General features: G+C 41.1%; 1 protein-coding gene across 4 annotated transcripts in view; it reads left to right on the forward strand.

Moving 5' to 3' along the window:
* The window catches only part of TSPAN4 (tetraspanin 4), a 446,081-nt gene that overhangs the window by 257,503 nt on the left and 160,857 nt on the right, over nt 1-27,721 (forward strand). For 3 of the 4 annotated variants that reach the window (XM_075837604.1, XM_075837605.1, XM_075837606.1), the window contains one exon: nt 16,206-16,285. In XM_075837604.1, the coding sequence (XP_075693719.1) occupies nt 16,223-16,285 (63 nt within the window). In that variant the 5' untranslated portion in view covers nt 16,206-16,222. Of the gene's footprint in view, nt 1-15,348; nt 16,286-27,721 lie in introns of those variants that run through there. The other variant, XM_075837602.1, reaches the window with a different exon arrangement.

Genomic DNA, 27,721 nt, shown 5'->3' on the forward strand with positions numbered 1-27,721 from the left:
GGGCAAACCCCAGAATCCTTCGTTGAAACATGGCTTAAAACCACCTTAGGAGACACGTCCTTCTCATCATGCTTTATTGTTGAAAGAGCACACAGAGTCCCAGCCAAACCTCCTCCTCCAGGTGCAAGTCCTCGACCATTTTTGGCTAGACTGCTGAATTATAGGGACCGGGATACGGTTCTCCGCCTTGCTCGTCTGAAGGGACCGTTAAAGCACAACAACTCAACCGTCTCTATATTTCCTGATTTTTCCGCTGAGTTGCAGAAGCAGCGTGCCACTTTTATCGAAGCGAAGAGGAAATTTCGTGATCGTGGCATTCCTTACTCGATGTCTTATCCAGCTCGTCTACGAATTGTGGCCGATGGGAAGGTGATCTTCCTGCATACTCCAGGAGAAGCGACTGAATGGCTCCAGATGCATCCGCATCAACCTTGATTAGGACGCTGGGTGATGTACTGCATATATGAGGGTATTGCGGGATGTATTACCATTCATTTTACAATTTAATCTCCTCCTTACTAGGGGAGTAAAAATACAGGGGAAAAATTTCTATACAGACGGCCGAGAGTCATCTATCTCACAATATAGTGACACAAAATGCCCTTCTATATTACACACATCCTGAGCTATAGACCACTTAGGCCGACACTCATTACTTTTATATTAAGGTCTTACGGTTACTCACACCGAATATGCTCTGTCACATGTCTGACAATATCATGGTCAGACATTCCCCATTTATCTTAAAGTTCAACCCTGATGCAACACCTTCTTAGGGTTCTTATGTTTTTGTTCCTTAATAATACCCCGATATGGTATTATGTTCTAATGTTATTAGCCTATGTCGCAAGTCAACTCAATGTCTCTTATGGTCGTTTTAATGTTCTGTATATACGCACTTACTGTCTCTATTGGTTTTCATGGCTCAAACCTTAAAATGTGTATCATGGAATGTACGTGGTCTGGGAACCCCCCATAAACGTGCATCAGTGTTCTCCCACTTGAGGCGATCCAGCCCCCATGTCACCGGTTTACAGGAGACCCACCTCACCTCCGAAAAATCAGATTATTTAAAGAAACCCTGGATTCAATGGTCCTGCCATTCATATCATACCTCTTACTCCAGGGGGGTATCAATTCTTATACATAGATCTATATGATGGAACCCCATTCAGACCCGTAGAGACCCTGAGGGAAGATTTGTTTTTGTATATGCGGAAATTGACACCAAACCTTATGTGCTTATATGTCTTTACAACCCGCCGCAAGCGAATTTGTACGTAATCGAAGCGGCTATTACTTTTGCACATCAATTCCCGACCTCCTTTATCCTATGTATGGGGGATTTCAACCAGGTTATGCACCTAACTCTAGATAGATTTGGAACTTCCTCATCCCCACTCACCTCTAATCCTACTCCTTTATGTCGGCTGATGGATAGTGTGGGGTGGATCGACCTCTGGAGGACTCACCATCAGGGAGAGGTGGAGTACACTTGTCATTCGACAGGACGACACACATTATCTAGGATAGATTATTGTTTTGGTTCCCCTAATGTATCTATTTACGTCTCTCAGATTGCACATGATATTAGGGGTATATCTGACCATAGCCCAATATTACTCCATTTGACATTTCCAGACAGATGTATACTGACCAACTGGAAGTTTCATCCCTTCTGGTTAAAACTAATTGATTCGTCGGATCGCATACCAGATCAGATTGATCAATTTTTACAAATCAATGATTCGTCACTAACTCATACATTACGTTGGGACTCATTCAAGGCGTACATTAGAGGTTGTTTGAGATCGTCCATATCATATATTAAGAAAACCTCAGCTCGGGTGGAGAGGGAGTTGGAGGAACAGGTCTTGGCAGCTGAAACTCAATATGTTGCAGACCCCACTGATACTCACAAAATGGCCTGGTTAAGTCTGACTCAATTATATAAAAGACAGCTTCATCTTAAATCTAAGCGCAAACTATTCTTTACCAAACAATATTATTTCGAAATGGGGAACCAATCTAGTCAATTACTGGCCCATCTTGTTAGACAAGCTAATGGGACTAACTCAGTGTTAGGAATTCGAGACTCCGGCGGATCAATTATTACGGAAGCGGAACGCATTACATCTCGATTTAAAGAATTCTATACTGAGTTGTATAGTTCCTCCACCTCTCATTCTAAGGCCGATAGTTTAGAATACCTAAATGATCTCACATTTCCAACTCTGTCACCTGAACAGCAATCTATGTTAGACGCCCCCTTTACACTCGAAGAAATACAAGAGGCCATCAGTGATATGGCTATCAACAAATCCCCTGGACCGGATGGCCTTCCAATTGAGATCTACAATAGATACATGGATAAAATAGCCCCATTTTTACTAGAAACCCTTAGCCAGGCGTCCCAACTACATGCTCTCCCTTCTACGTTCTATGACGCTACTATTATAGTTCTTTTAAAACCAGGTAAAGACCCTCTGGATTGTGGTTCATATCGACCTATATCGTTAGTCAATGTAGACTATAAAATACTGACAAAATTATTAGCTAAAAGACTGAATGGTGTTATGCTTTCCATCATACATGCAGATCAGACTGGATTTATGCCAGGGAAATCTACTAGCATTAATATTAGGAAGGTACAGGCCATTACACAATTGGGTAGGGCACATGATATGCAGTGGGCAATTGCCTCTTTGGATACCATGAAGGCTTTTGACTCGGTGGAATGGCCGTTTCTATGGGCCTGTCTGGAACGCTTTGGCTTCGGTCCTCAATTTCGTCAGTGGGTTGAGTTAATATATAAATCCCCTAAGGCTAATGTGGTGGTCAATAACGTCCCTTCTCTTCCCTTCTCCCTTTTTAGAGGTACCCGACAGGGATGTCCCCTATCACCAGCCCTGTTTGCTATTGCCATAGAGGCACTGGCGATTAGGCTTCGAGCCTCCCCGGATCTTACTGGTATAAGCTGGAAGGGTAGAACTTCTGTGGTAGGCCTATACGCAGACGATATGGTCCTTTTTCTAGATAACCCAAACTCCTCGTTCCATGTGGCAGCAAAGCTACTTGACAAATTTTCACAGTATTCAGGACTGAAGGTTAACTGGCAGAAGTCGGCCATTTTATATACAGCTAGACACCCAACTCCAGACCCGTCTATGTCACAATATGGCCTTGAAACCGTCTCTAGTTTTAAATATTTAGGCATAACTATAGTACAGGATCATAACCAGACCCGAGATACGTCATTAACCCCATTGTTAAATACGGTTGGTAAAAAATTTCAAAAATGGTCTAAACTACCGCTATCTGTGGCAGGTCGTATTAACTTAGTCAAGATGGTGATTCAGCCTCAATGTAACTATACATTGCAACATATGCCTGTTGTAGTCCCCATATCGTTCTTTAAATCCCTTAACACCTTAATCATACAATTCATATGGGGCTCTTCCAGGTCTAAACTCAATTTGGCCACATTACAACGACCAAAAAGTGAAGGGGGAATGGCCTTGACGGATTTTTACTTGTACTACCTGGCTGGTCAACTTCGCAATATCCGGGATTGGATTCGAGATTCACCTCTGTCTGACACAGATTATTACCTAGCTTCCCTGGTTATGGGACGTAGCCTGATCAGTTTCCTGGAATATCCTAAGTTTACTCCCCATACTGAACTACTTCCTATGCATGTTCTGGCACTGGCGGTTTGGCGTGCATCCAAAAAATTACTCACTTACACTGATACGGTTCCAGAGATTCCTCTGTGGCATAATCCTACATTACCACATATTCAATTATTGGACGATATACGGGGGTGGCAAGATATGGGCATTGCTTGTTTGGGAGATATGTATGATAATGGTTTGATACTTACATTTCTACAGGTCAAGGAAACGCATCAAACTCCTGACTTGCAATAGTTTAAATATCTGCAATTACGCCATGCCATACAGACTCAATTCCCACCTCATTCCTCACTCATATCAGCATACCCTCTTATTGGTATACTAAAATCACAGGGTCCTAATGGTCTTATTTCGGCTCTATATACCCATCTGATTCTAGCTAAAATAAATTCTGCTCCACTTCCGGTTCTGACTAAATGGAAATCGCAAATACCAGACCTTTCTTCGGAAGATCTGACTAACATCTTACACTCACACTTAACAGTATCCCCGGCTATAAATAATAAACTTATTCAGTTATATATCATACACCAAGCTTATCTCACCCCGGTTAGATTACACCGTATGGGCAGACTACCCACTTCAGCATGCCACAGATGTGGGCAACTAGAAGCAGATTTTTGGCACCTAATGTGGGAATGTTCATTCATATCGATATTTTGGACAAAGGTTTATGACGTTATTACTCCATTATTGCCTAGCCCTCTATTGTTCTCCCCGAAAATAGCTTTACTGGGACTCATAGACGAAGAACACTGGACACATCACACTGGTATTTTTATAAAAGAAATTTTATTTCTAGCTAGGAAGACAATAGCTATACATTGGATGGCAGACACAGCTCCATCAATAGCCTCGTGGAAATCGCTGATTGATACTGTAGTTACTTACGAACAACTGGTATATTCCCACAGGGGTTGTCCAGACAAATTTCAGGGAGTGTGGGGTCAGTGGTTGGATGTCAGGGCCGATAGCCCTCATATCATGGCGCGATAAATAAACTTCCATACTCCCAAGTAAGATATGAGATATTGATAATGTCCATGATGTTATAATGCGACATAGGCGACTTGTTGTTTTGTTCTATTTGGTTAACGTTTTCGGTTAATGCATACGAAATAAATTAATAACACTCCTGCATTTCCTTATGTGGTCGGCAATTGGAAGTTCTGTTAACATACTATATGTGAATATATGTCAATGTTGATATCTAAGCTGTATATGCAATGTCATTGCTGATACTGTCATGTATTATCCAATTGCTGAAATACCTTGTATGTGATATTTTGAATAAACAAATTTAAAAAAAAAAGTGCAGACTCTCAGCTTTACTTTGAGGGTATTCACATCCTAATTTGATGAAGGTTTTATAAATTACAGCTCTTTAATATGAAGCTGCTTCATTTTCAAGGGACCAAAGATAATTGGACAATTATCTCAAAAGCTATTTAATGGGCTGCATGGGCTATTCCCTCATTAATCCATCATCAATTAAGCAGGTAAAAGGTCTGGAGTTGATTCCAGGTGTGAAATTTGCATTTGGAAGCTGTTGCTGTGAACCCACAACATGAGGTCAAAGGAGCTCTCAATGCAAGTGAAACAGACAATCATTAGGCTGCAAAAAATGAAGAAATCCATCAGAGAGCACAAATGTTAGGAGTGGCCAAATCAACAGTTTGCTACATTCTTGAAAAAAAAAAAAGCACACTGGTGATCTCGTGAACTCCAAAAGACCTGGACGTCCACGGAAGATAACAGTGTTGGATGATCGCAGAATCCTTTCCATGGTGAAGAAAAACCCTTCACAACATCTAGCCAAGTGAAGAACACTCTCCTGGAAGTAGGTGCATCAGTATCTAAGTCTACAATAAAGAGAAGACTTAATGAGAGCAAATACAGAGGGTTCACCACGAGGTGCAAACCATTAATCAGCCTCAAAAATAGAAAGGCCAGATTAGACTTTGCCAAACAACATGTAAAGAAGCCGCCCAGTTCTGGAAAAGCATTTTTTGGACAGATGTAAGATCAACCTGTACCAGAATGATGGGAGGGAGAAAGTATGGAGAAGGCTTGGATCGACTCATGATCCAAAGCACACCACATCCTCTGTAAAACATGGTGGAGGCAGTGTAATGGCATGGGCATGCATGGCTGCCAAAGGCACCTTGTCTCTAGTGTTTATTGATGATGTGACTGAAGACAGAATTCTGCCGAATGAATTCTGAAGTGTTCAGGGATTTACTTTCTACTCAGATTCAACCAAATGCAGCAAGGTTGATTGGACGTCATTTCACAGTTCAAATGGACAATGACCCAAAACATACTAAGAAAGCAACCCAGGAGTTTTTTTTAAGGAAAAGAAGTGAAATATTCTACAATGGCCAAGTCAATCACCAGATCTCAACCCGATCAAGCTGCAATTCAATTGCTTATGACAAAACTTAAGGAAGAAAGACCCACAAACAAGTAACAACTGAAGACAGCTGCAGTAAAGGCCGGCAAAGCATCACAAAGGAGGAAACCCGGCGTTTGATGATGTCCATGGGTTCCAGACTTCAGGCAGTCATTGCCTGCAAAGGATTCTCTACAAAGTATTAAAAAAAACATTTTATTTATGGTAATGTTATTTTGTCCAATTACTTTTGAGCCCCTGAAATGAGGAGGCTGTGTAGAAAAATGGTTGCAATTCCTAAACGTTTCACAGGATATTTCTGTTCAACCCCTTGAATTAAACCTGAAAGTCTACACTTCAATTACATCTCAGTTGTTTCATTTCAAATCCAATGTGGTGGCAGCAGAGCCCAAATCATGAAGATTGTGTCACTGTCCAAATAATTCTGGACCTAACTGTATAATTAAACAGTACAGAGATCTTTCTAATTATCTTTTTACACCTAGGCCTATAACATGGACAAGGGGGCATCCTCTACATCTGGAGATGAAAAGGTTTCACCACTATCACAGACAGGGATTCTTTACTGTAAGAGCAGTGAGATTATTGAACTTTCTGCCACAGGATGTTGTGATGGTTGATTTTTTGAACGAGTTTAAGAAGGGCCTTGATGCCTTTCTTGAAAAATATAATATTACAAGTTATGAGTACTAGATTCTGGAGATGGGACGTGGATCCAGGGATTTATTTTGAATTCCAAATGTGGAGTCGGGAGGAATTTTTCCCCTAATGAGGCAATTGGCATCAACCTTATTGGGGCTTTTTCCGTCCTCTAGATTAACATGGTAGGATTATAGGTTGGACTTGATGGACCTGTGTCTTTTTTCAACATTATCAACTATGTAACTATGTAGTGGTTTGCTGTTGACTTAGGAGCATCAGGCAGAATTGGGATTAGAGTGGAATCGGCAGAAAAGAGGGTAAGATCCCTACCAAGAATCATTGTATGGTCTAAAGCTAGTAGGAATGCATCAAAATGGTCTAGAGACAGACGCAGTGCTGGCACTCACTCACGCACCGTAACATCCCTCAGAAGTTTCGGGGGTTTTCCTAAAGGGATAGCCATCCAACTGTTTTTTTTTCTACCCGAGCCACATGTCAAGATCTATACTTGTTCGAATATGTACCATCGGCTGATCTGCACTTTTATGCAACATTAAAAATCATAGTTGTCGGCAGCACATCTCCTTGTGTAAACAGGGAGACATTCTGCCGACGTTATTAAAATGTATTGGGACGAGCGATCGGCATAACAATCGCTCGTCTCCATACATAACCAATCATTTCTCTGTGTGAAAGGAGCAATCGAGCAGCGATCAACGGGCTGTTTCATTGATCGGCGTTCTTGTGCACGGCCCAGGTCAGGCCGTGTATTAGGATGCTTACCCAAGGCTCAGGTTGTGCCGGCTGTAGTACATCATCAGAGGCATGCATCGTATCTGCTCCAAGATGTTTTTTGGCTAAAAATCAGTAAACCTATACAGTTGCCTAATTGTTTTTTCTGCTAATGCCCCGCACATTGGTTTGTCTAACGTTCTCCAAAAATGTGTTCACTTGGTGGTCGTTATACTTCTATATCAGGCTCACCAGTGACCAGGAATCAGTAGCAGTTGTCCATTTATAATTACTTATTTATTTATTTTTTTGGGCAGTGATGGGGACAGAGAAGTGGTGTCAGTAATAGAGGCAGCTAAAATCCTAACCGGAATATTTGGCCTTTGAGTGTTGAAGAGTTACAGAGCTCCAGGCGTCCCAAACATATTAATCCTAAATTCTGCCTTCCCTGCAGCCATCTTTCAATACTCTGTAGACATAATAATACGTAAATAATGCAGAATGTATTTTTAGTGACCAGAGAAGAGTTTAACGACACAAGTTTATGAAGAAATATTCATAAATATTCCAGATTGTGTAAAAAATCTTTCAGGAGTGACATTTTAATGCCCGCATCTTTAATCCCACCATGCTTATTATGAGCTTCAAATGTCAATGCTGTTTTGAACTTTGTGGGTACTAGACATCTGCCTACTTAAGGCCTCCTGCCGACGCTACAGATCTTGTCGCGTAAATTTCTGCATCTGCAAATCAGTTCCATTCGTCTGAATGGGGTTGTTTCTGCAGCAAGCACAAAATGTGACGCGTGTGCAGGGGGTCTAATGCATTGAAAAGATTTATCCCTCCACTTTTTTTTTTATACATTCCTTACATCAACTTTAAAGGCGTTTTCCACCTTGACAACTGATGACCTATTCACTGGATAGGTCATCAGTATATCATCGGTGCGTGTCCGACACATGGACGTAAAGCTGCTCCGGTGGCCTGCGGGCACCGGATGTTATGGGACATAATGCTATGTATGGAGCCAGAAGCAGTTGGCTCCGTACATAGCATAGCTGCCGTGCTGCATAACTGCAGGTCTGCTCCTATTCACCGGCATGTACGTCTGGTGCACGGAGGCATGGGACCAGCTGATCGGTGTGGGGTCCTGTTGTCGGACACCCACAGATCATGTACTGATGACCTATCCGGTGGATAGGTCATCCGTTGTCAGAAGGTGAAAAACCCCTTTAACATTGCTCAAATTGATCACACAAAGCACTTTGGAGACAGTAAGACGACGTTCATCAACATAGCAGAAAATTTCCATTGCAAATCTTTCTGTAATTCCACAGCAAATGTAACACCTTTGGATATTGCTGTGGATTTCATTATGGATTTGCATCGGAAATAATTTACTTTGCAAAAATTCCACAATAATTTCACAACATAGAAGGCATGCTGCAACATTCCCTAAAATCTGTGCAGTTTTTCTCTGCTATTTTTGAACAGTGCTTTGACCCCATTCACTAGAATTGTACTGTACCCACAACAAATCCAATATGTCTGAACGTGACCTACAGTAAGGCCCTATGCACACGAACGTAAAAAGGCCCGTAATTACAGGCCATAATTACTGGCCCATAGACTTGTATTGGCTACGGGTACCTTCCCATTTGCTTACGGGAAGGTGCCGGGCCGTTGAAAAATATAGACCATGTCCTATTTCAGGCCATAATTATGGCACGGGCAGGCCCATAGAAGTCTATGGGGCTCCCGTAATTACGGGTGGCTACGTGTGTGCACCCGTAATTACGGGAGGGTTGCTACGCATGGTACTCACTGTCCAGCGGGAGTCACTGTCCAGGGTGCTGAAAGAGATAAACAATCAGTGCTGGATAGAACATAGGGGCTGCACTGATAGGCAGTAACTCTTTCAGCACCCTGGACAGTGACTACTGCTGGACAGTGAGTACCATATAGATTTTTAATGTTTCCTTCAAAAACCTGCAAAAAAAAAGTTCATACTTACCCAGAACTCCCTGCTTCTTCCTCCAGTCCAGCCTCCTGGGATAACATTTTCATCCCATGTGACCGCTGCAGCCAATCACAGGCTTCAGCGGTCACATGGACTGCCTCGTCATCCAGGGAGGTCGGACTGGATGTCAAAAGAGGGACACGTCACCAAGACAACGGCCGGGGTGCGTATGAACTTATTTTTCTTTCTATCGCTGCGTTCCGCTGTGGAAATCCAGCACTTACAGAGAGTAGAGGCTGGTGATCAGTGCTGGATAGAGAAAAGGAGCTGCCGGTTAGTGCAATGCAATATCTCTCTCTACGTGTAAAGAGAAGCAGAGAAAACGTGTCCGTAAATACCGGTGGAATACGGGTGACTACGGACCAGTATTTACGGGCACGGGTCCGTAAATACGGGTCACAAAGGACCCATATTTACGCCAGGGAAAAAATACGGTCGTGTGCATGGGGCCATAGTAATAGTCCATGGGAAAGTGTTCGTATTATTATTTCATTTTCTAGTTATATCTAAATAAAGCTTAAAGGGGTTTTCTGGAAACATACACTGATGGCCCATCCTTAGGATAGAAGTAGAGAAATGATAGCTGGACAGAATGGAGAATGAGAGAAATAGTAGAGGAATGTTAAATCCATTTATAAATCCCAAACATAATGTGCACCCGGATGCAATTCCATTTTTAAAACTACAAAGATCATATCATTAGATTTGCCATACACATTAGATGTTTGTTGGGTGAACCCGCCGATTTTGGCGGGACCGGCCGACCATTTAATGTGTATGGCGGCATCCCGACTCACCCTCCACAGCATATGTCGGGGGAGAGGAGGGTAGGCCGAACAAGTGTTTGGCTGAGATCTATCTAAAATGTGTGGCGAGCTTTAAAATTAGCCATCTATGTGTGATCAGACCCCTGCGGCCCCTTCATTATTTATCAATCCTCAGCAGCCCGTCTATTCGTTTGGCTGCACCCTGTACTGCAGGTCAGCCCCATTCACTCAAAAATGCCCAAAATACCGGTTTGTCTGTGTCTATATTGTTTCCTCCATATAGAAGTGTGACAGGACAAATAATAAAATAAACTTTACAACCTTCCTAGGACTCTAGGGGATACCAACTGACATTCATTTTTGGGTTCCCATTGGGAACATCGCTGCAGTAGCACTGGCATTGTGTCATGCAGCAAAACTGCTGTACTGTGTTATACTTGTGCAGCACATGCGTGTTATACATGACGCAGGGATTCTCTCCTTGGTGTTCTATTAATCCCTGTGACATGCAGCTCCCCCGCAGGCTCTGTACAGAGTAAAGCAGTTTTGCCTGGACTGTTTCTTTAATTCGTTATTGCCCATCAGAGATCTTCGTACTTTCTTTGCTTATTCACTGGGGTTTCGTGACATATCTGAAGTACAAGGTGCACAGAATGAATTACTTGGTAGGATTAATCTGTCTTTATGAGAATGTAGCTCTTTTGTCCACTGAAAATGACTGTCTGAGGGGTTGTGGCGCATGAGAGACCAAAAAATGTCCACGACTGTATGGCGGCGGTTTATGTTTTATACTAAGTTAAACCGATACAATCACACAAAGAAAGAAGGTCCTCTGTGCAGAGCAACATCTGTTTAGTTTCAGAAAGTGTTCTGAAAATGGGAAGTGAAAATAAACCAGCCCTGTGTATCTGGTGGATGCAGGTTATCCCCGCAGCAGCAGTCCTACTATATTGCTGTCCATGGTGCTGAATGTTTCTAAACAATGTTTCCACCTTAAAACCAAGAAATCATTGGTGAATATAATCCCTTAAACTCTCTATTAAGGTCAGTTAAACACTTTACTCGGCAATTACTTTTGTTATATCCGTTTTCCATTGCATTTTACTAAGGCAATGTTCACATTTGCGCTGAAAGCTGCCTTCAAAGACTCAACGAAACCCTAACAACCCCCATTGTAAATCAATGGAGTTTGTCAGGCGCCGGTGGTATCTGTTACACAACTGATCCGGCAATGCGTTCTGGAATTCATTATTAGCTGAAGCCACATCGCAGATCTGAACAGAGCCTGAAAGTGAGAACTTTACAGTAGTTTACAGGGTTTACACTCAGCTTTCACAGGCTCCAGAAAGGCAAATAGCCTAATTCTGTATTTAATGCCCCAGTATTGCTGCATAATATAGGGCCAGTATTTTATGACATTAGTGGTTGAATCAGAGAAGTAATTTTTCATTTTATTTTATCAATATGTATGCAACTTTTCTCAATCTTAAATGATGTTCACCCCCAATACACATACACAAAAGTTAGAGGTTCAAATAATTAAAGAAGTACTTCGGGCAAATCTGATACACTATGTTATGCCTAGTGTAGGGCTTGAGGGGGCGGTGCATGACACAAGAACTTCAAAAAGAGAATCCCTGTGTCAAGCTCCGCCTCTCAGGCCCTGCACTAGGAAGGTTACATTGTATTAGTGTGGGTTCTATTACCAAGATATCAGATAATGTAACATACAGAATTGGGTAAGAGCTCCCATATTCTATGCTGTCATTAATAGAAACATAGCTAAATTCATATATTAAAAGCAGTAATTAACCCCACTTTAGTCTAATGTGTAGGAGACGTGACTTTGGGAGGGGGGACCTTAAACTCCTATAGTAGATATTTTCAATTGCATAGGTTTAGGCTGGGGGCTTCTCCTTTTAGAGGTGGGAGCATGTCTGTATGAATGGTGTTTTACCGATGGTAGAGTTCATAAAGTAATGTAATTGTCTCAACAGATGAAATCGCAGAAACATTTCTCACCTTCCCTTACCTTGTTTTTACTGTTTATTTGATATTTTATTTAACTATTTGTTTGATTTAGTTGATTGATGTACAGTACTTTTATATCCTCTATTTATCTATAGTTTTTCTACGTATTAGATATGCTGCCATGTCACATTTTTTAACACAATATGGGTTAGATGTTGGCATTAGCCTTTTAAGCCCACGGAAAGGGCAGTACCGCAGTCATGGTTCCTAGAGGTTTCTTCCCCAGGAGGTTGTCCTTTCCCAAGTGTTGGAGAATGATTCTTAGTGAGTTTAGTGCCTTTTTCTTAAATATTGGCCTGATTTTAGTTTGAGGTCTTACGTTTTCAGGCCTTGAGATACGTTTCAAAATAAAAGGTCTCTTACTATGAATTCCAGCCTTTTAATTGTCACTGCTATAATATTGCGGTTGGGGTATTTTTGCAAATAGAAATGGTAAAAAAATAATAGGGTGAATTTTGATGGCCAGCCTGAAGGATGTGATAATGGAAACGTCATTCAGGGATGGCATGGCTTTAAGTACAGGAGTTAGGGTCTTTGGTGCCATTGACGTTTTGATGCTAGAGCTTCTTGCCCATCGATTACTGTCTCACCAGTTGCTATATATCAGGAAGCTGGGCGATCCCACATTATGCAAATGCTTAAATATACTTGTCTAGCATTTCACCTTAAACATACTGTGATTTTTGTAGCCATGCAGTTTTTAAAGAGGACCTATCACGGATATAACATGATGTATTTTAACAAAAAATATAGCAGCCCCCAAAAAATAAATAATTAAGTAAATATAACTAATAAAAAATAAAACAAAATGCATTATAAGGCATATGCAGAATATGTAAATGACCCGATTCACTGCAAGAATCGGGGCCAAACTTCCTGTACGTGCAATTTTCCCAAACACAATGATGCTTGAGAAAGAGGGCGGTCCCCCAAAACTTTGCATCTGCGTGCTTGGCCACCAAACTCTCCTCCAGCAGCGTCTCTATGTGGACTTTGTTTTCAATAACTTTATGGACTTTATGCACAACAGGTGAATAACATTTATTATTGATATTTATGATACTTGTCATTTTTCTGAACTATGTATAAAAGGAATTAATTGCAAACCAAAGTTTATAGCATGCATTTATTTTGTATTTGAATATTGTATATTTTGTGGGAATTTGTGCCCTTTCGGGGAAAGGAGCATTTGTGAGGTCAGACACTGATATTGGACAAGAAGGTCTGGCTTGCAAATAAGGGGCTGAACCTAAACCATGAAAAACAGCCCCAGACCATCACCCCTTGTCCACCAATTTTTAATAGGCACGATGCTGTAGCTTTCTCATGGCATCAGCCAAACTCAGGTTTGTCCATCAGGCTGCCAGATAGTGAAACTGTTGTTTGCAACTGCTGGACTATGGAAACCCATTTCATGAAGCTCCTGACACACAGTTCTTGTGTAGATGTCACTTCCAGGGGCAGCTTTGAACTTTCTAGAGAGTGATGTAACAGAGGATAGCCCATTTTTATGTGCCATGTGCTTGTCTGTGGGGATAGCATTGCTGTGTTGTTGGTTTTCTGCACCTGATCTTAATGGGTGTGGCTGAAACACCTGAACTTAACAAAAAAAAATGTGTAATGAGTTCCATAACAGCAAAGGGCGCACTACTTTCTGCAACATTTGCTTTCTCTGAAGTGTGGCTGGCACACTGTGGCTTTAGGTTGCTGGAGGTTGCAGCCGTCTATCTTTTGGTGACTGATGCATTGCAGACACATTGATTTGTACAGACTGAGCAACTCTATACATTCCTGCGGGACAGTCACACAGCAGCTCCTATAAAAGAAAGTTGGACGGTGAAACATGTTGTTACAAATTCGATCTATTGTGTTCTATGATTTCTAAAATGTACCCCTCCCCCTTTGTTTCATTTAGGTGCTCAACCCCTTGGTTATACTTGATGGACATATGTCTTTTTTTTTTCAACAGTATTAACTATGTAACTATGCAAACTATATTTTCACTGTGTATGTATTCTCATGAGACCACCAGTGATGCTTCCCCAAATTAATATGTAATTTGACAGCACAATCTTTCAAGTATGATATGCGCATGTACTGAAGGAACCTACGTCTTCTGGTCTACCTCCTTTCTTTCTTTCTTTCTTTTTCTTTCTCTCTTGTGTCACTTTCTCTCGTCTTTCTTTTCCCTCTCTCTTTCTTATCTCTCTTTTCTCTTCCTCTCTATTCTCTCTCTCTTCTCCCTCGTTCTCTCATACTCTCAACTCTCTCATATCTCCCTTCTCTGTCTTCTTTCTCTTCTCTCTTCTTTCTCTTCTCTCTCTTCTTTCTATTCTCTCTCCTCTCTTCTCTCGCTCTCCTCTCTCTTCTCTCGCTCTCCTCTCTCTTCTCTCGCTCTCCTCTCTCTCTTCTCTTCTCTCTCTCCTCTCCCATCTCTCTCATTCTCTCTCTCAGCTCTCTAATTTGCTCTCTCTCTTCTCTCGCTCTCCTCTCTCTTCTCTCGCTCTCGTATCTCTCTTCTCTTCTCTCTCTCCTCTCCCATCTCTCTCATTCTCTCTCTCATCTCTCTAATTTGCTCTCTTCTCTCTTTCTCACTTCTCTCTCATTCTCTTTCTCTCTCTTTTTCTCACTTTCCTTTCTCTCATGTCGCCAGCAATTATTATAATTATAACTCTTAAATTCCGCATCCTAGAGCCTTAGTTCTCAGAGTCTCCATCTTCATCCACAGATTTTAGTATATATAGTTTATTTCAGTGTTGTCATAGAAAGGTCTGGTATTAAAACAGCCAAAAAAGGATGTTACAAGTTCTGTCTGCGCAGGGTTGCTTATTGATTTGTTAACCAGTTCATTGCTAGGGAAGGTTGTAGGGGGGTGGTGGTGTTGATGGGCAGGGGGAATTGAGCTGCAAAGCTTCACCAGTTCCTTTCACCCCTTGCTGGAAACTGTGATGATGGACCGAGATAAATTTGTGATTGGTTAAGAAGGGGGAAGAATCCTTGAGAGAGTGAGAGTGCTGAGCATGCATAAATAAGCCTGTAGGAGAAATCTCTTCCCTTTCTCTCCTCCTCTCTCCGAGTGGACCACAGAGAAACTGCTTCTGTGCATGCAAAACGGGGAGAGACAGGAAAATGTCAAAAGGGAGGGGGAGATACAAGGAGAGAGTGCAGCATTATCACTGAGAGATGAGAGCAGTGTGACTGAAGATCACTCTGTGTGTGCAGGCGAGAGAGGATCAGACAGGACAGTGCAAGAGAAGAGCAGATTAGTCCTGCCTGCTGCAGCAGGGCACGGGGGACATGCCACCTGCACCTTTCAGGCACCCTATAACACAGCTGCCCTGCATGCAGACATGTGGTGGAGGTCAGAGGGGATATTCCTAAGTCACTGGTTTAGGAATTTTCTCTGTTTGGGGCAGCTACTAGCATGGCCAGTTTTGCTGAAGACTGGTGGGTAGAGTGGCACTCTGAATCCTAACTCTGTTTTAAAAAGTGCTTCTGCTCTCTTCACCCTCCTAATTGTGATAATGGGACAATTTTGCCATTGGATGGATTGATACTGCCAAATAAGTTTAGGGGTCAACCCTTCTACCTGCCAGTTTTATCCCTTCCCTACTCTGCCCCCTAAACTTGTGCACCTACCTGCGCCATGAGACGGTCGAGCACGGATGAATCTACTTACCAGCGCAGTCCATCCCTGGACAGCAAAGACTACTCTCTTCCCCAGGGTGGTGCCTTCCGGCGCTATAGCAGCCTCTACGGGGGGCAGTTTGGGGCATCGGCAGGTGGCTCCTTTTTTGGGTTTCACACTAACCCCGGTCCTAAAGCCACAAAATCGAAGTACACATCCCCTAAGGGCAACAAGTACGTGGTGTTTTACCTGGATCTCTCCTTCATTTTCCTCCTAGAGCTGAAGAGGTGCAGGATGGCACAGAACTGTCTACAGTGTATGAAATATCTCATGTTCGTCTTCAACCTCCTCTTTTGGGTAAGTTCCTGGGGAAAAATGAGCAGGGGGATTCATACATTTCCTTAAATGTCAATGTTCGCTATATTGTCATTTGTCAATTACTTGTGACTGACTTGTTTTTTGCTTGAAATGTCTATTACTTATTTGCTCCAAACAATGTGAATTAAGTTATTTTGTTGCAGGTTGAAACACCAAAGTAGCCAAAATTGTTTGTAAGACTAAACTAAAGATATATAAAGTGTAAGCAATGCCTAACACCCTGCCAACTTTCATTTATTTATTGGGTCATCTTAATGGTTTTCAATCTGCTTTTCTGGATGTACTTCTAAGAGAGTTTCTATGGTCCTTTAGCAATTCCCAAGTTTACTGAACATCTGTCTTAAATAAGTCGATGAGTGGGGTGGGGGTGGGGTGAAGTGCAGCAAGATACACAAACCCATACAGATATTGGTGCATGATATATTCCATCTCTTGCTTCTAACCAAGTATCAGAACGGTCATTTACCTTCTCTTTTCCATAAACCTGACATAAAATATCTCACAAACTCATTAAAAACTGATAAGAAGACGGCAGGGTGAATGCAGGGTCTCAACACATGGTCCAGGGCAATAAGCCCATCTGTAAATAGTCATTGCCTGGTGGCCTGAGGAGACCATGACAGCCTCTTCCTGCATACCAGGCTTTTGGTTGCGACAAACTCTATAAACATGTTGTACTGGAACAGAAAAAAAAATCTAAGAGTTGAAGTTTTTTAAATTTTGCTCCATATGAATTTACACTGGGATCCCCCAGGGACAGAGGAGTCAGGTTTCTGCATCTAACATCATGAGTGCTATAATTATGGACTGTATAATCCAATTCTCTGTCGCATGTCAATGCTTTCATTCACCGTAACCCTGTGGGTCTGGTATCCAACTAATATTATTCTTGCAGTTCCGTTCGCATGGTTCTGTCACTGACATCTATTGTATTCCTGTGTATGTCAGATAATCCTGCCCCAGCCGAAACTCCCTGTGTGTATCCGCTGCCTTCACCGCTATGCTGTAGCCTTGAATGTTATGGTACATTGAGGTGTAAATGAGATGACTGCCCTTCAATTCCAAAGCTGTTTGTGTTGCAATACCAGGCAGGTAATATGTGTTCTCCAGGCTGTGATACATATACAAGATGGATTGGCACAAGCGTGATAAGAGCTGTCAGGGTTTTAATGCTGGGTTTTAAAGCCGACGAATGTTAAATTGAATCTATCAAGAATAGTGCATGTCTTTTCCTTTATATAACCTGTCATTTATTTTTATGTCTATCCTGATTGGTGCATCATTTGATCCATAAACATATTGTGATAGAAACCATGAGATAAGTCTAAACATATGTAACAAGAGGTGCTGTAAACTGAGCCGCTATCTGTATAATGCAGTAAATGCTCCAGGTAATGATTCTTGTTTGTACCTAATGTGCCCAATAAGTCATCCTATCTCCTATATCCCAGTATTTAGAGCACAGCTCTGATCTGTCCATCTCCGTACACCTTGTTTGTGACCTCGCCACCAGGTTGTCACATTTAGGACTGTTGTGCCAATATATTTGCATCTATTCATGTTATTTGTTCATGTAGCTGTTCTTATGAACACCTTCTACATCATCTCCAACTCAATTCGTACATAACCTGTCCTCTTGACTGATTTGTATGTATAAATATATAGTATATACACTATCTGCTGAAGAAGCTGTTATATATGACAAAAAGATTGACATTGAACCTGTATCTGTCACAGTGCGACATATAGCTGGCGGAATCAGGTTATGTAAAGCTTTACCAACCAAAGGGGTTTTCTCATTAGAGACATTTATGACATATCCACAGGGTATGTCATAAATGTCAGATGCGGGTTCCACCTCTGGGACCCAAACCTATCTCTAGAACGGGGCCCCCTAAACCCCGTTCTGCCGCTCTGTGTTGCGGCAGAAGCAGGTGAATTCCAACCATGAATTCGGAAACTGTGTTGCTGAGCTACTCTGTTTCCATAAATCCCATAGAACTGAATGGTAGTTACGGAAACAGCATAGCTAGCATGCTATGCTGCTTCCATAAGTGCCATTCACTACTATGGGACTTACGGAAACAGCATAGCTTAGCGAGCTGCACTGTTTTCGGAACTCCTGCCCATATAACCAGGAAGTGACCGGGAGGCAGCGAGAGCAGAAAAATGTAGAACGGGGTTTAGGGGGCCCCGTGCTAGAGATAGGTGTGGGTCCCAGAGGTGGGACCCGCATCTATCTCTCATTTATGACATAACCTGTGGAGATGTCATAAATGTCCCTCATGGGAAACCCCTTTAAGCTGTGAAAGACAATACTACCTCCAGATGAGTGAGTCATTTTTTTATACTACATGGGCCATCTAGTCTGTCTTTATATTATTTCTTTTATATTTTTATCTTTGGATAGATATGTTTATCCCAACTATGTTTACATTCACTTACTGTTGGTTTTCCAACCTTATCGGCTGAAAGTTTTTTCCTAGCATCTACTATTCTTTCAGCGAAAAATATTTTCTGACATTACTTCTGATCTTGCACCCAACTAATTTTAGATTGTGCCCCCTTGTTCTTGTATTCACTCTCTTACTAACAACCTTTAACATATTCAGAGATTCCCCCCCCCCACTTTTCTCAAGGCTATCAAAAATAAAGTTCTTTAAGTATCCACTGTAAAAAAAAAAATCAACATTTTTGCAACCCATTTTTGGACCAGTTCTATTATATCAATGTCTTTTTGTAGGTGAGGTGTCTGGAACTAAACAGTATTTTAAATGTAGTCTCACTAGCGCTCTATACAGCGGGTTAAAAATCTCACTCTTTCTACTGGTGATACCTATCTATGCAGCCAAGCATTCTGCTAGCCTCCACTAGTCCATGGTCATACAAAGCTGTCAGAAATCCTTCCACCTAAATCCTTGTCTTCTGAGGTCCTAACACAGAACTGCCAATACGATACTCAGACAGAGGACTCTTTCTTCCCAAGTGCATTATGTTATGTTTGGAAAGATTGAACAGCAGTTTCCATTGTTTCGACCATTTTTCCAGTAAAGCTAAATTATTTTTCATGTTACAGATACCTCCGGGAATATCCACCCTGACACACTTTTGTGTCATCGATAAACAGACATACCTTACCAAACCATCTCCAATATCACTTACAAACGTATTAAAAAAAAATCGGCCCCAGAACAGAACTTTGTTGTACCCCACCTTTCTCTCTTCAGAATACGCACCATTAACAACAACACTCTGATATCTTTCTTGTAGCCAACTGGTAATCCACTGATCTATCCAGGGATTAAGTCCAATTTTCAATAACTTGTCTATGAGCTCTTTATGTGAAACTGCATAAAAAGCTTTGCTGAAATTCAGAAAGGCAATACCCATCGCACCACCTTCATCCAACACTTTTGTGACGATGTCAGAGAAATTAGTAAGACTCATTTGACATGATCTGCCTTCAGTAAAGCCATTCTGGTTTGGATTTAAAAAGTTGTTGGTGTTTAGGTAGGCAATTCTATATTTTTTAGGAGAGTTTCCATTATTTTTACAACTACAGATGATAAGCTAACTGGTCTGCAGTCACCAGCTTCTTCTCTTCTGCCCATTTTATAGATGGGTACAACATTCTACAATCTTTAGGAACATCACTTGTTAGAAGGGACTGGTTAAACAAATCAGTTAGACATTCAGCAATGACATATTGGAGTTCTTTATGAACTCTGGGGTGCCATCAGGACCCATTTTCTAATTTAACAGGCAAATTCACCTGAAACATTCAACCTCCAAAATAATTGGAGCTTGTATTGTACTGGGATTGTACAAACTGATTGCGTTGGAATGACCACTTCACAGAAAGGAGTAATAGCAGACTGATGTTTCCTTCTGATCTTGAAAATGGGGTGCACTAGGATTTTTGGAGTTATCACCCATGAATATAGGCAAAACTAAACTTTCAGTTTTTCCCAGGGTAGTTTTTCATTATCTGGCCAACCTTTGGTCGTTTAGAGGAGCCTTAAACCAGAATTTTGTTACATGCCGTTTTTGAAGCTAACATCGAACATCTTATGGTTTCCAAAGAGAAACCATCAGCAAGCTTCCCTGATTGATTCTCCTATCAACAAGAAGGTGAGGTGTTGTAATGTGGGGCAATCAAGAAAATGTAATTCATATAAACGATTACATTACGAAGAAATCATTTTATACGTAATCCTTTGTGTATTCCTTGGTCTAGCTGGCATGTGTTCTGGACTACCATGTTCACCTTGCCTAGGGTTGGCCTACTTCAAAAAAATGTACATATTTGAAGTCCAGCAATGTAAAGATCTCGTGGTTCTCTGCTCTTCCTATTTCTTCCTCTTGCTAACCTAGAGGCCTGCACCGAATGGTGATATGTCCAGCCTGTAAAGTTATAAAGCTTTCAAGTATACATTAGGTTTGTATTCTCGCCTTGTTTTTTTGTCATAATGTTTCACTTGTAAGTTTAAAGGGGTTGGCCAGGAAAAATATATTTTCTAAAGTGTCCTCCAGCCATGGCTTGCCTTCCCTAAAACCCCCTACATACTTTCTAACCAGTTTCTGTTTGATCTCAATCGTCACTGCTGCTCTTTCTGTTTGTTTACATCCCTTGCTTCTGGTCCTGGCTGTTTCCAGTCTTGTAACCCACCATACCCATGATCCCTTGCTGCATCTGAAGAGACAGCTTACATTACCCTTCCTCCCTCCACAGCATCTCAGCTATTTGCATACTGCCATGCCCCTCTATATTCACAGGGTCATTCCCTGCTCTAATTACAGTTACCCATCTCCCTGCACTGTCACACACTCCTAGTAATTATCACACAGGGGTAGGGGGTTATATACAGGGATGATGGGGGTTATATACAGGGATGATGATGATGTTAGACACAAGGATGATATAACTGCATCATACCTGTATACAACCTATATGTAACCCCCATCATCCCTGTGTATAACCCCCATCATCCCTGTGTATTACCTCATTATCCGTGTATTACCTCATTATCCCTGTATATAACCCCCATCATCCCTGTATATAACCCCCATCATCCCTGTATATAACCCTCATCAACCCTGTGTATTACCTCATCATCCCTGTATGTAACCCCCATCATCCCTGTGTATTACCTCATCATCCCTGTATATAAGCCCCATCATCCGTGTATTACCTCATCCACATTTCCTTAACCAAATTCACAAAAGGTAAGGGTGGACACTTCTGTATAAATGTATATTGTAGAATTGATTGTTTGAGTACTGTACTCTTTATGAAGGCAGAACTACTATCAGTGACTGCAGCTTATCTACAATGCTTACTGTAGTCCACTACTAGTAGATATTATAATATATTAAAGTCCAACCGTTCTTCCCTCCCTGCCTCTGTCTCTCCCCTTTGCACTACACTACAGCTCATCTTGTTCAGAAAACCTAAGCCCAACACAAGTTCACCAGGAAGTCAATGCATGGACGCTGATTTTCGTGATTCTAAGGTAGTTGCCACATATAGTATGTATTTATATGCCCCAGCGTAAATGTATATCCAGAGTAGCGACAGCCCCATCTGCTGGCTGTCGGGAGTTCGGGATCCATTATGCGATGAAATATTAACAGCCAATCGTCATGCACGTGTCATAGAGTAGCTGGGCTGAGTGTGTTATCTTTAGGGGTGAGTCATACCCCTAGCGTTTGTGTGATTCCAGCTGAAGTCTGGTTAACAGATATATATTTTATTTGACAGTAATATCGATTTCAAATTATATAGCAGCTTTGTATTCTCTGCTGGAAGTATCTTGTGATCCGATCATTAAGAACAGTATATACGTAGGAAATTGCTATCTTGTGTATTGTATCATATGCTATTATTGCTGTTAATTAACTTCTGACTCTCATCTGATCCAGGGCGAGATTAAATGTCCCAGGCAGTAACATTATTCTGTTAAATTGTATTTTGATCCCTTTTGTACATTAATAATTTCATTTGATACAATTAACCTATTTATTTTTTTTCTTGAGCAATACCTATTGATTTGAATGCTGTTTGCACAGTACATTTCAGGTAATACATGCATTTTTTTTATGTTACATTCTTAAATAGGTTGTATTAACATGACACCTCCTATTCAGTTTGAAGCTGGCCCTGTGATCTGCTGATCACTGTGGATTGGGGCTTTAGAAACCTCCAGTGATCTGTTATCGTCAGGGAAGATGTGTCTGGCCATTTCAGTGACCTCTGCAGGGGAAATGGAGTATTACATACTGGCCATGTAATACATGATCAGGCCGGGCCCAACCGAATGTGAGCCGCTCTTCATTAGGGGCACTCTTCTCTGGCTTATAGAGTGTTACATCTATATGCTCTAATAGGTTTTTTTTTGTTTTTGTATTTTTATTCTTTTGGATTTTTTAGTCTTGCTTATAGTTATCAGTTTAGTGAGAGCAGCTACTTAGAAGCTGCCAGATAATAATAAACAGTCCAAACAAATGGCAGCCAGCTTCCAGGATATTATATTGATGTGACAGTCTAGAACAGATGCCAAAGAATACTGTACTCCCTATAGAGCTGACTATACACAGAACAATTTTTTGTCAGATTTGATCAAGTAAATTTGCAATAATTTCATAGTTATATGCTTGAGAAAGTGTTTTCAATCAACTAAAGTGTCAGATATCTGTTGAATGGTTTATCAACATGCTAGTAAATCATTTCCTTAGATACATCAATGACATCAGTTCAGAATTGTGCAACTAACTGGAAAAAATTGCAGCGATTATAGAGTGAACATTAGTTCATATTAATATAGTGTAGAATGTAATGAAATAAAAAATAAAATTATATATATTGTAAATCCTCCATGGAGAACCCCCACCAATATCACTGGGGCACACCGGAAGATACTTTGAAGGTGGATTGTCCTTCTTTTTAAGAGAAACTCCATTCATATATGCACTTTCATTCTTTTTCAGAGTAAGTGTTGATGTAGAAAAAGGTTTTCACCTGAGTTTGTCAGTATATTGGTTTGAAGTGACAACCACTTTTCTGAGCTAGAAATGTACTTCAAACAGTTGTCACCTCTCATCTGCTCTTGGCAGGTCATACAAACAGCTTTAATCCGCAAGGGGAGACCGTGAACACATGACAAAGCACATCTCTGTGTCAAGAACATACATTATGTGTGCACTCCACCCTGAGGCAAGATGGGAGTGACATCCAAAATCAAAGAAACTGTATCTAGCCACCTATATATATATATATATATATATATATATATATATATATATACATACATATACACAGTCGAGACACATTATTATGACCACCAGCTAATATCCAGAGTAACCACCGTGTGCAGCATGGACAGCAGCTAGACAGGCTGGGAGTAACTCGATAAGATTCTGGTAGGTTGTCTCAAGTATCTGGAGCCACGCTGGCTGCAGTTTGTCCCACATTTGCTGGAGGGTGCGCGGGGGAGGATCCATAGAGCGAACAAGGAGATCGAGGTGGTCCCAGAAATGCTCAATTGGGTTCAAGTCTGGCAAATTAGGGGGCCAGGGAAGTACCTGGAAGTCTTGGTCGTGCTCTTCCAACCACTGTCGGACATTTATAGCCGTGTGACATGTCGCATTGTCTTGCTGGACGATTCCATCTGCCCCAGGGAAAACAAACTTCATGTATGGGTGGACGTGATCTGTAATGATGGATTCATACCCAAATCAGTTCAGAATGGCTTTCACATAGATAAATGGGCCCAGGGAATGCCATGAAAAAATTCCCCAGACCATAACGCTGTCGCCACCAGCTTGTGTTCTTCAGCAATGGTTGCAGGGTGTTTGTTCTCTGATGTTTCTCGCCTGACACGCCAACGTACATCCGTTCGATGAAGCAGAAACGTGACTCATCGGAGAAGGCAACACTTTGCGAATCATCGGTGGTCCAATCCGGATACTGCTGTGCAAATTGAAGCCCTTTTTTCCCGATGCACCTTTGTTAGCATAGGAGCAGCGACTATCCGTAGCTTCAGAGCCCCATACGATGTACAGTTCGCTGAACCGTTGTTTTAGACACACGTCTGGAAGCCACTTGGTTGATTTTCACGGTGAGCTGCTCCACTGTAGCGTGTCATTCAGCCCTCGCTCACCTTCGTAGCCGACGTTCACCTCTCACATCAGTGCCATGTGGTGCTCCACCGTTTCCACATCGGTTATTCCCAATGGTGCCATTTGTCCACTTACGATACACTTTCACCAAAGCAGCATGCGAACAGTTCACAAACTGCGCTGTTTGAAAAATACAGATACCCTTGGCCCAAAAGCCAATAATGATCTCTTTTTGCAAATCTGATAAATCGCCCCTTTAACCAATGGCAACAAAGAGTAATATGTGTTCAGACAGCCTATCGCACCCCTTATATACCCACCAAGCCAGCCCATGACACATCACTTCTTTCATGGGCTACGCGCTGCCGACGTCGAATGTAGGAGGTGGTCATAATAATGTGACTCAACTGTGTATGTATGTATGTATATACATACTAACTAATTCATTAATCATATATGTATATATGATTAATGAATTAGTTAGGACTAATGAATTAGTTATAAACTGGCGCACTTGGTGCAACTGTATAATACATTACATTTCCTCTGCATAGACGGTGCACCACTTCCCGTTTGCAGTTTTAAATTATAGAATTGCCTCTGGATGTGAATGGCTCCATAAACCTTCATATACCCTATAGCCCTACCAGTTAACACTTCTATACCCAGTGCAAGTATTAGGTGCTCCCATGATAATAAGACTATTTAAATGGTCAGGTGTTAATGGTTTGAGCTGCCGGGTCTATTAGGGTACTTTCACATGTACCATTTATGATGTTTTAGGGCTAGGGCATCAGCCAGATGTGCTGTTGTATCGAACAGGATAGTTTCCAGGACATGCCCTTCATCGTGGATTTACATGAAGTTCTATAATTAATTTTTCCATAAAAGCAGTTGTGGGAATATTTTCCTAGAACTGTTAATTGAAAATAGCTACTGCAAAATCATGGCACCAATAACATGTGTTAACATGCCGCTGCTTTAGACCTTACCACTACTGGGACCTCACCTATCAAAATGTATGGCATATCCTGTGGATATGCCATAAATGTCTTAGATGGAAATACCCCTTTAAGGTATTCAAGCGATCATTAGAATAAAAATAGAGCCATACTAGGATCTGTCAGCAGCAACTAGCCTGATTGTTGACAGTTTCCAGGTAGCAACATATGTCTTTCTTTATTGCACTGAGCTGAAAAGTGAAAACAGCAGAAAAGTTAATAAAGATATATTACAAAGATACAAGATTTTACTTCTAAATCTATAGCCAATGTTAGTCTAGAAATGGCAGATAGAGATTTAAGTGAAGCTTTATGTTTCCCACACTGAGATCTATAATACGAGAAGAAACTCAATTAATAATATTATTTGACAGTTCTGTTGAGAGTACTTTCTACATCTCTTGCCTTTAATGTTTGGATTAACCTATCCTAATGTGACATCTCAAACTGATCCCAAGGAAAGAGACAGCAGAAGCCGATAGACTGCCAAAACTGCTGGGTCACATCAAAAATGTGTATATTTCTTTGTTCAGATGTTAATTCTTCCGTATTTGCATGTGAGGATTCTTTTGATCGCTATCCTCTATTATGTGTTCTGGCTAAAGAAATCCCGCATAGAATGTAATGGGAAGAGAAGTGAGATCTAAAGGCTCTGACTCAGCAGTATATATGGCCGCTGAGTGAGGAGTGAAGTCTAGGAAATCATAAAATTGAATATAAGTTTCCCTTTACAATAGCCATGGCTGTGTTTAAATGTGAATATGACTATGCAAAGTAATCTAGTATTTTTTCCATAGAATGTTGCTTATTTCTTCAGATGGTTCTACCTAAAAAGAATTCATGGATATACTTCACAGTAAGACGTCTCGCTGAGGGGAAGAAATAGCAGGCATTGAATCAGGATAGATGCTGAGATTTTGAGGAGAAATGTTCTTACAGAATTTATTAGCAGCAGTAGAACAGGGCTGTCCATGTTCTTGTACTTGGAGTAATGGGCTGAAGGTCCACAAGTAGAGCATGATATGGTGACACATAAAAGCTGAATTAATACATTACCCATAGGGCCTGGTGTGATGAAAATGTAAAGTATAGTAATTGTGCAGTATGGAATTATCCTGGGTGTAATTATTTATTTCACATTCTATGAGGAAAATCGCTTAATGATCTCTATATATTTTTTTCTGGATCTGAAAATTTATTAGAACAGTGTCACACTCCAGTCTCCACCATATGTGGTTCTCTAACTGTACAATGCCTACCACGACTTCCCCAAATACCAGTACACAGCAGATCTTCTCTGTCATTAAATATTAAAAATACAATCTAATTGTTATCATAGCAATAAAATCACATGTAAATGTCAATTAATTTTATCTGTTGAAAATAAAAGCATGATTGTACTAAGCTATGTAGTATTGTTCAGTCTATAGAAGATGTTCGTAAATTGAAAGCTGATTTGGACAAAGTGTTTGGGCATCAAATTGGCAAATGTGGTTTAATGTAGATAAATGTAAAGTTATGCATCTGAGCACCAACAACCTGCATGCATCATACGTCCTAGGGGGAGCTACACTGGGGGAGTCACTTGTTGAGAAGGATCTGGGTGTACTTGTAGAACATAAACTAAATAACAGCATGCAATGTCAATCAGCTGCTTCTAAGGCCAGCAAGATATTGTCGTGTATTAAAAGAGGCATGGACTCACGGGACAGGGATATAATATTACCACTTTACAAAGCATTAGTGAGGCCTCATCTAGAATATGCAGTTCAGTTCTGGCTCCAGTTCATAGAAAGGATGCCCTGGAATTGTAAAAAATACAAAGAAGAGCAACGAAGCTAATAAGGGGCATGGAGAATCTAAGTTACGAGGAAAGATTAAAAGAATTAAACCTATTTAGCCTTGAAAAAAGACGACTAAGTGGGGACATGATTAACTTATATAAATATATTAATGGCACATACAAAAAATATGGTGAAAGCCTGTCCCATGTAAAACCCCCTCAAAAAACCAGGGGGCACTACCTGCGTCTGGAGAAAAAAAGGTTCAACCTGCAGAGTCGACAAGACTTCTTTACTGTGAGAACTGTGAATCTATGGAATAGCCTACCGCAGGAGCTGGTCACAGCAGGGACAGGAGATGGCTTTAAAAAAGGGTTAGATAATTTCCTATAACAAAAAAGTATTGGCTCCTATGTGTAGAAATTTTTCCCTTCCCTTTTCCCATCCCTTGGTTGAACTTGATGGACATGTGTCTTTTTTCAGCCGTACTATGCAACTATGTATGACTGAACTGA

This window comes from Rhinoderma darwinii, chromosome 9 (genome assembly GCF_050947455.1).
Source record: "Rhinoderma darwinii isolate aRhiDar2 chromosome 9, aRhiDar2.hap1, whole genome shotgun sequence".
NCBI classification, from domain to species: Eukaryota; Metazoa; Chordata; class Amphibia; order Anura; family Rhinodermatidae; genus Rhinoderma; species Rhinoderma darwinii.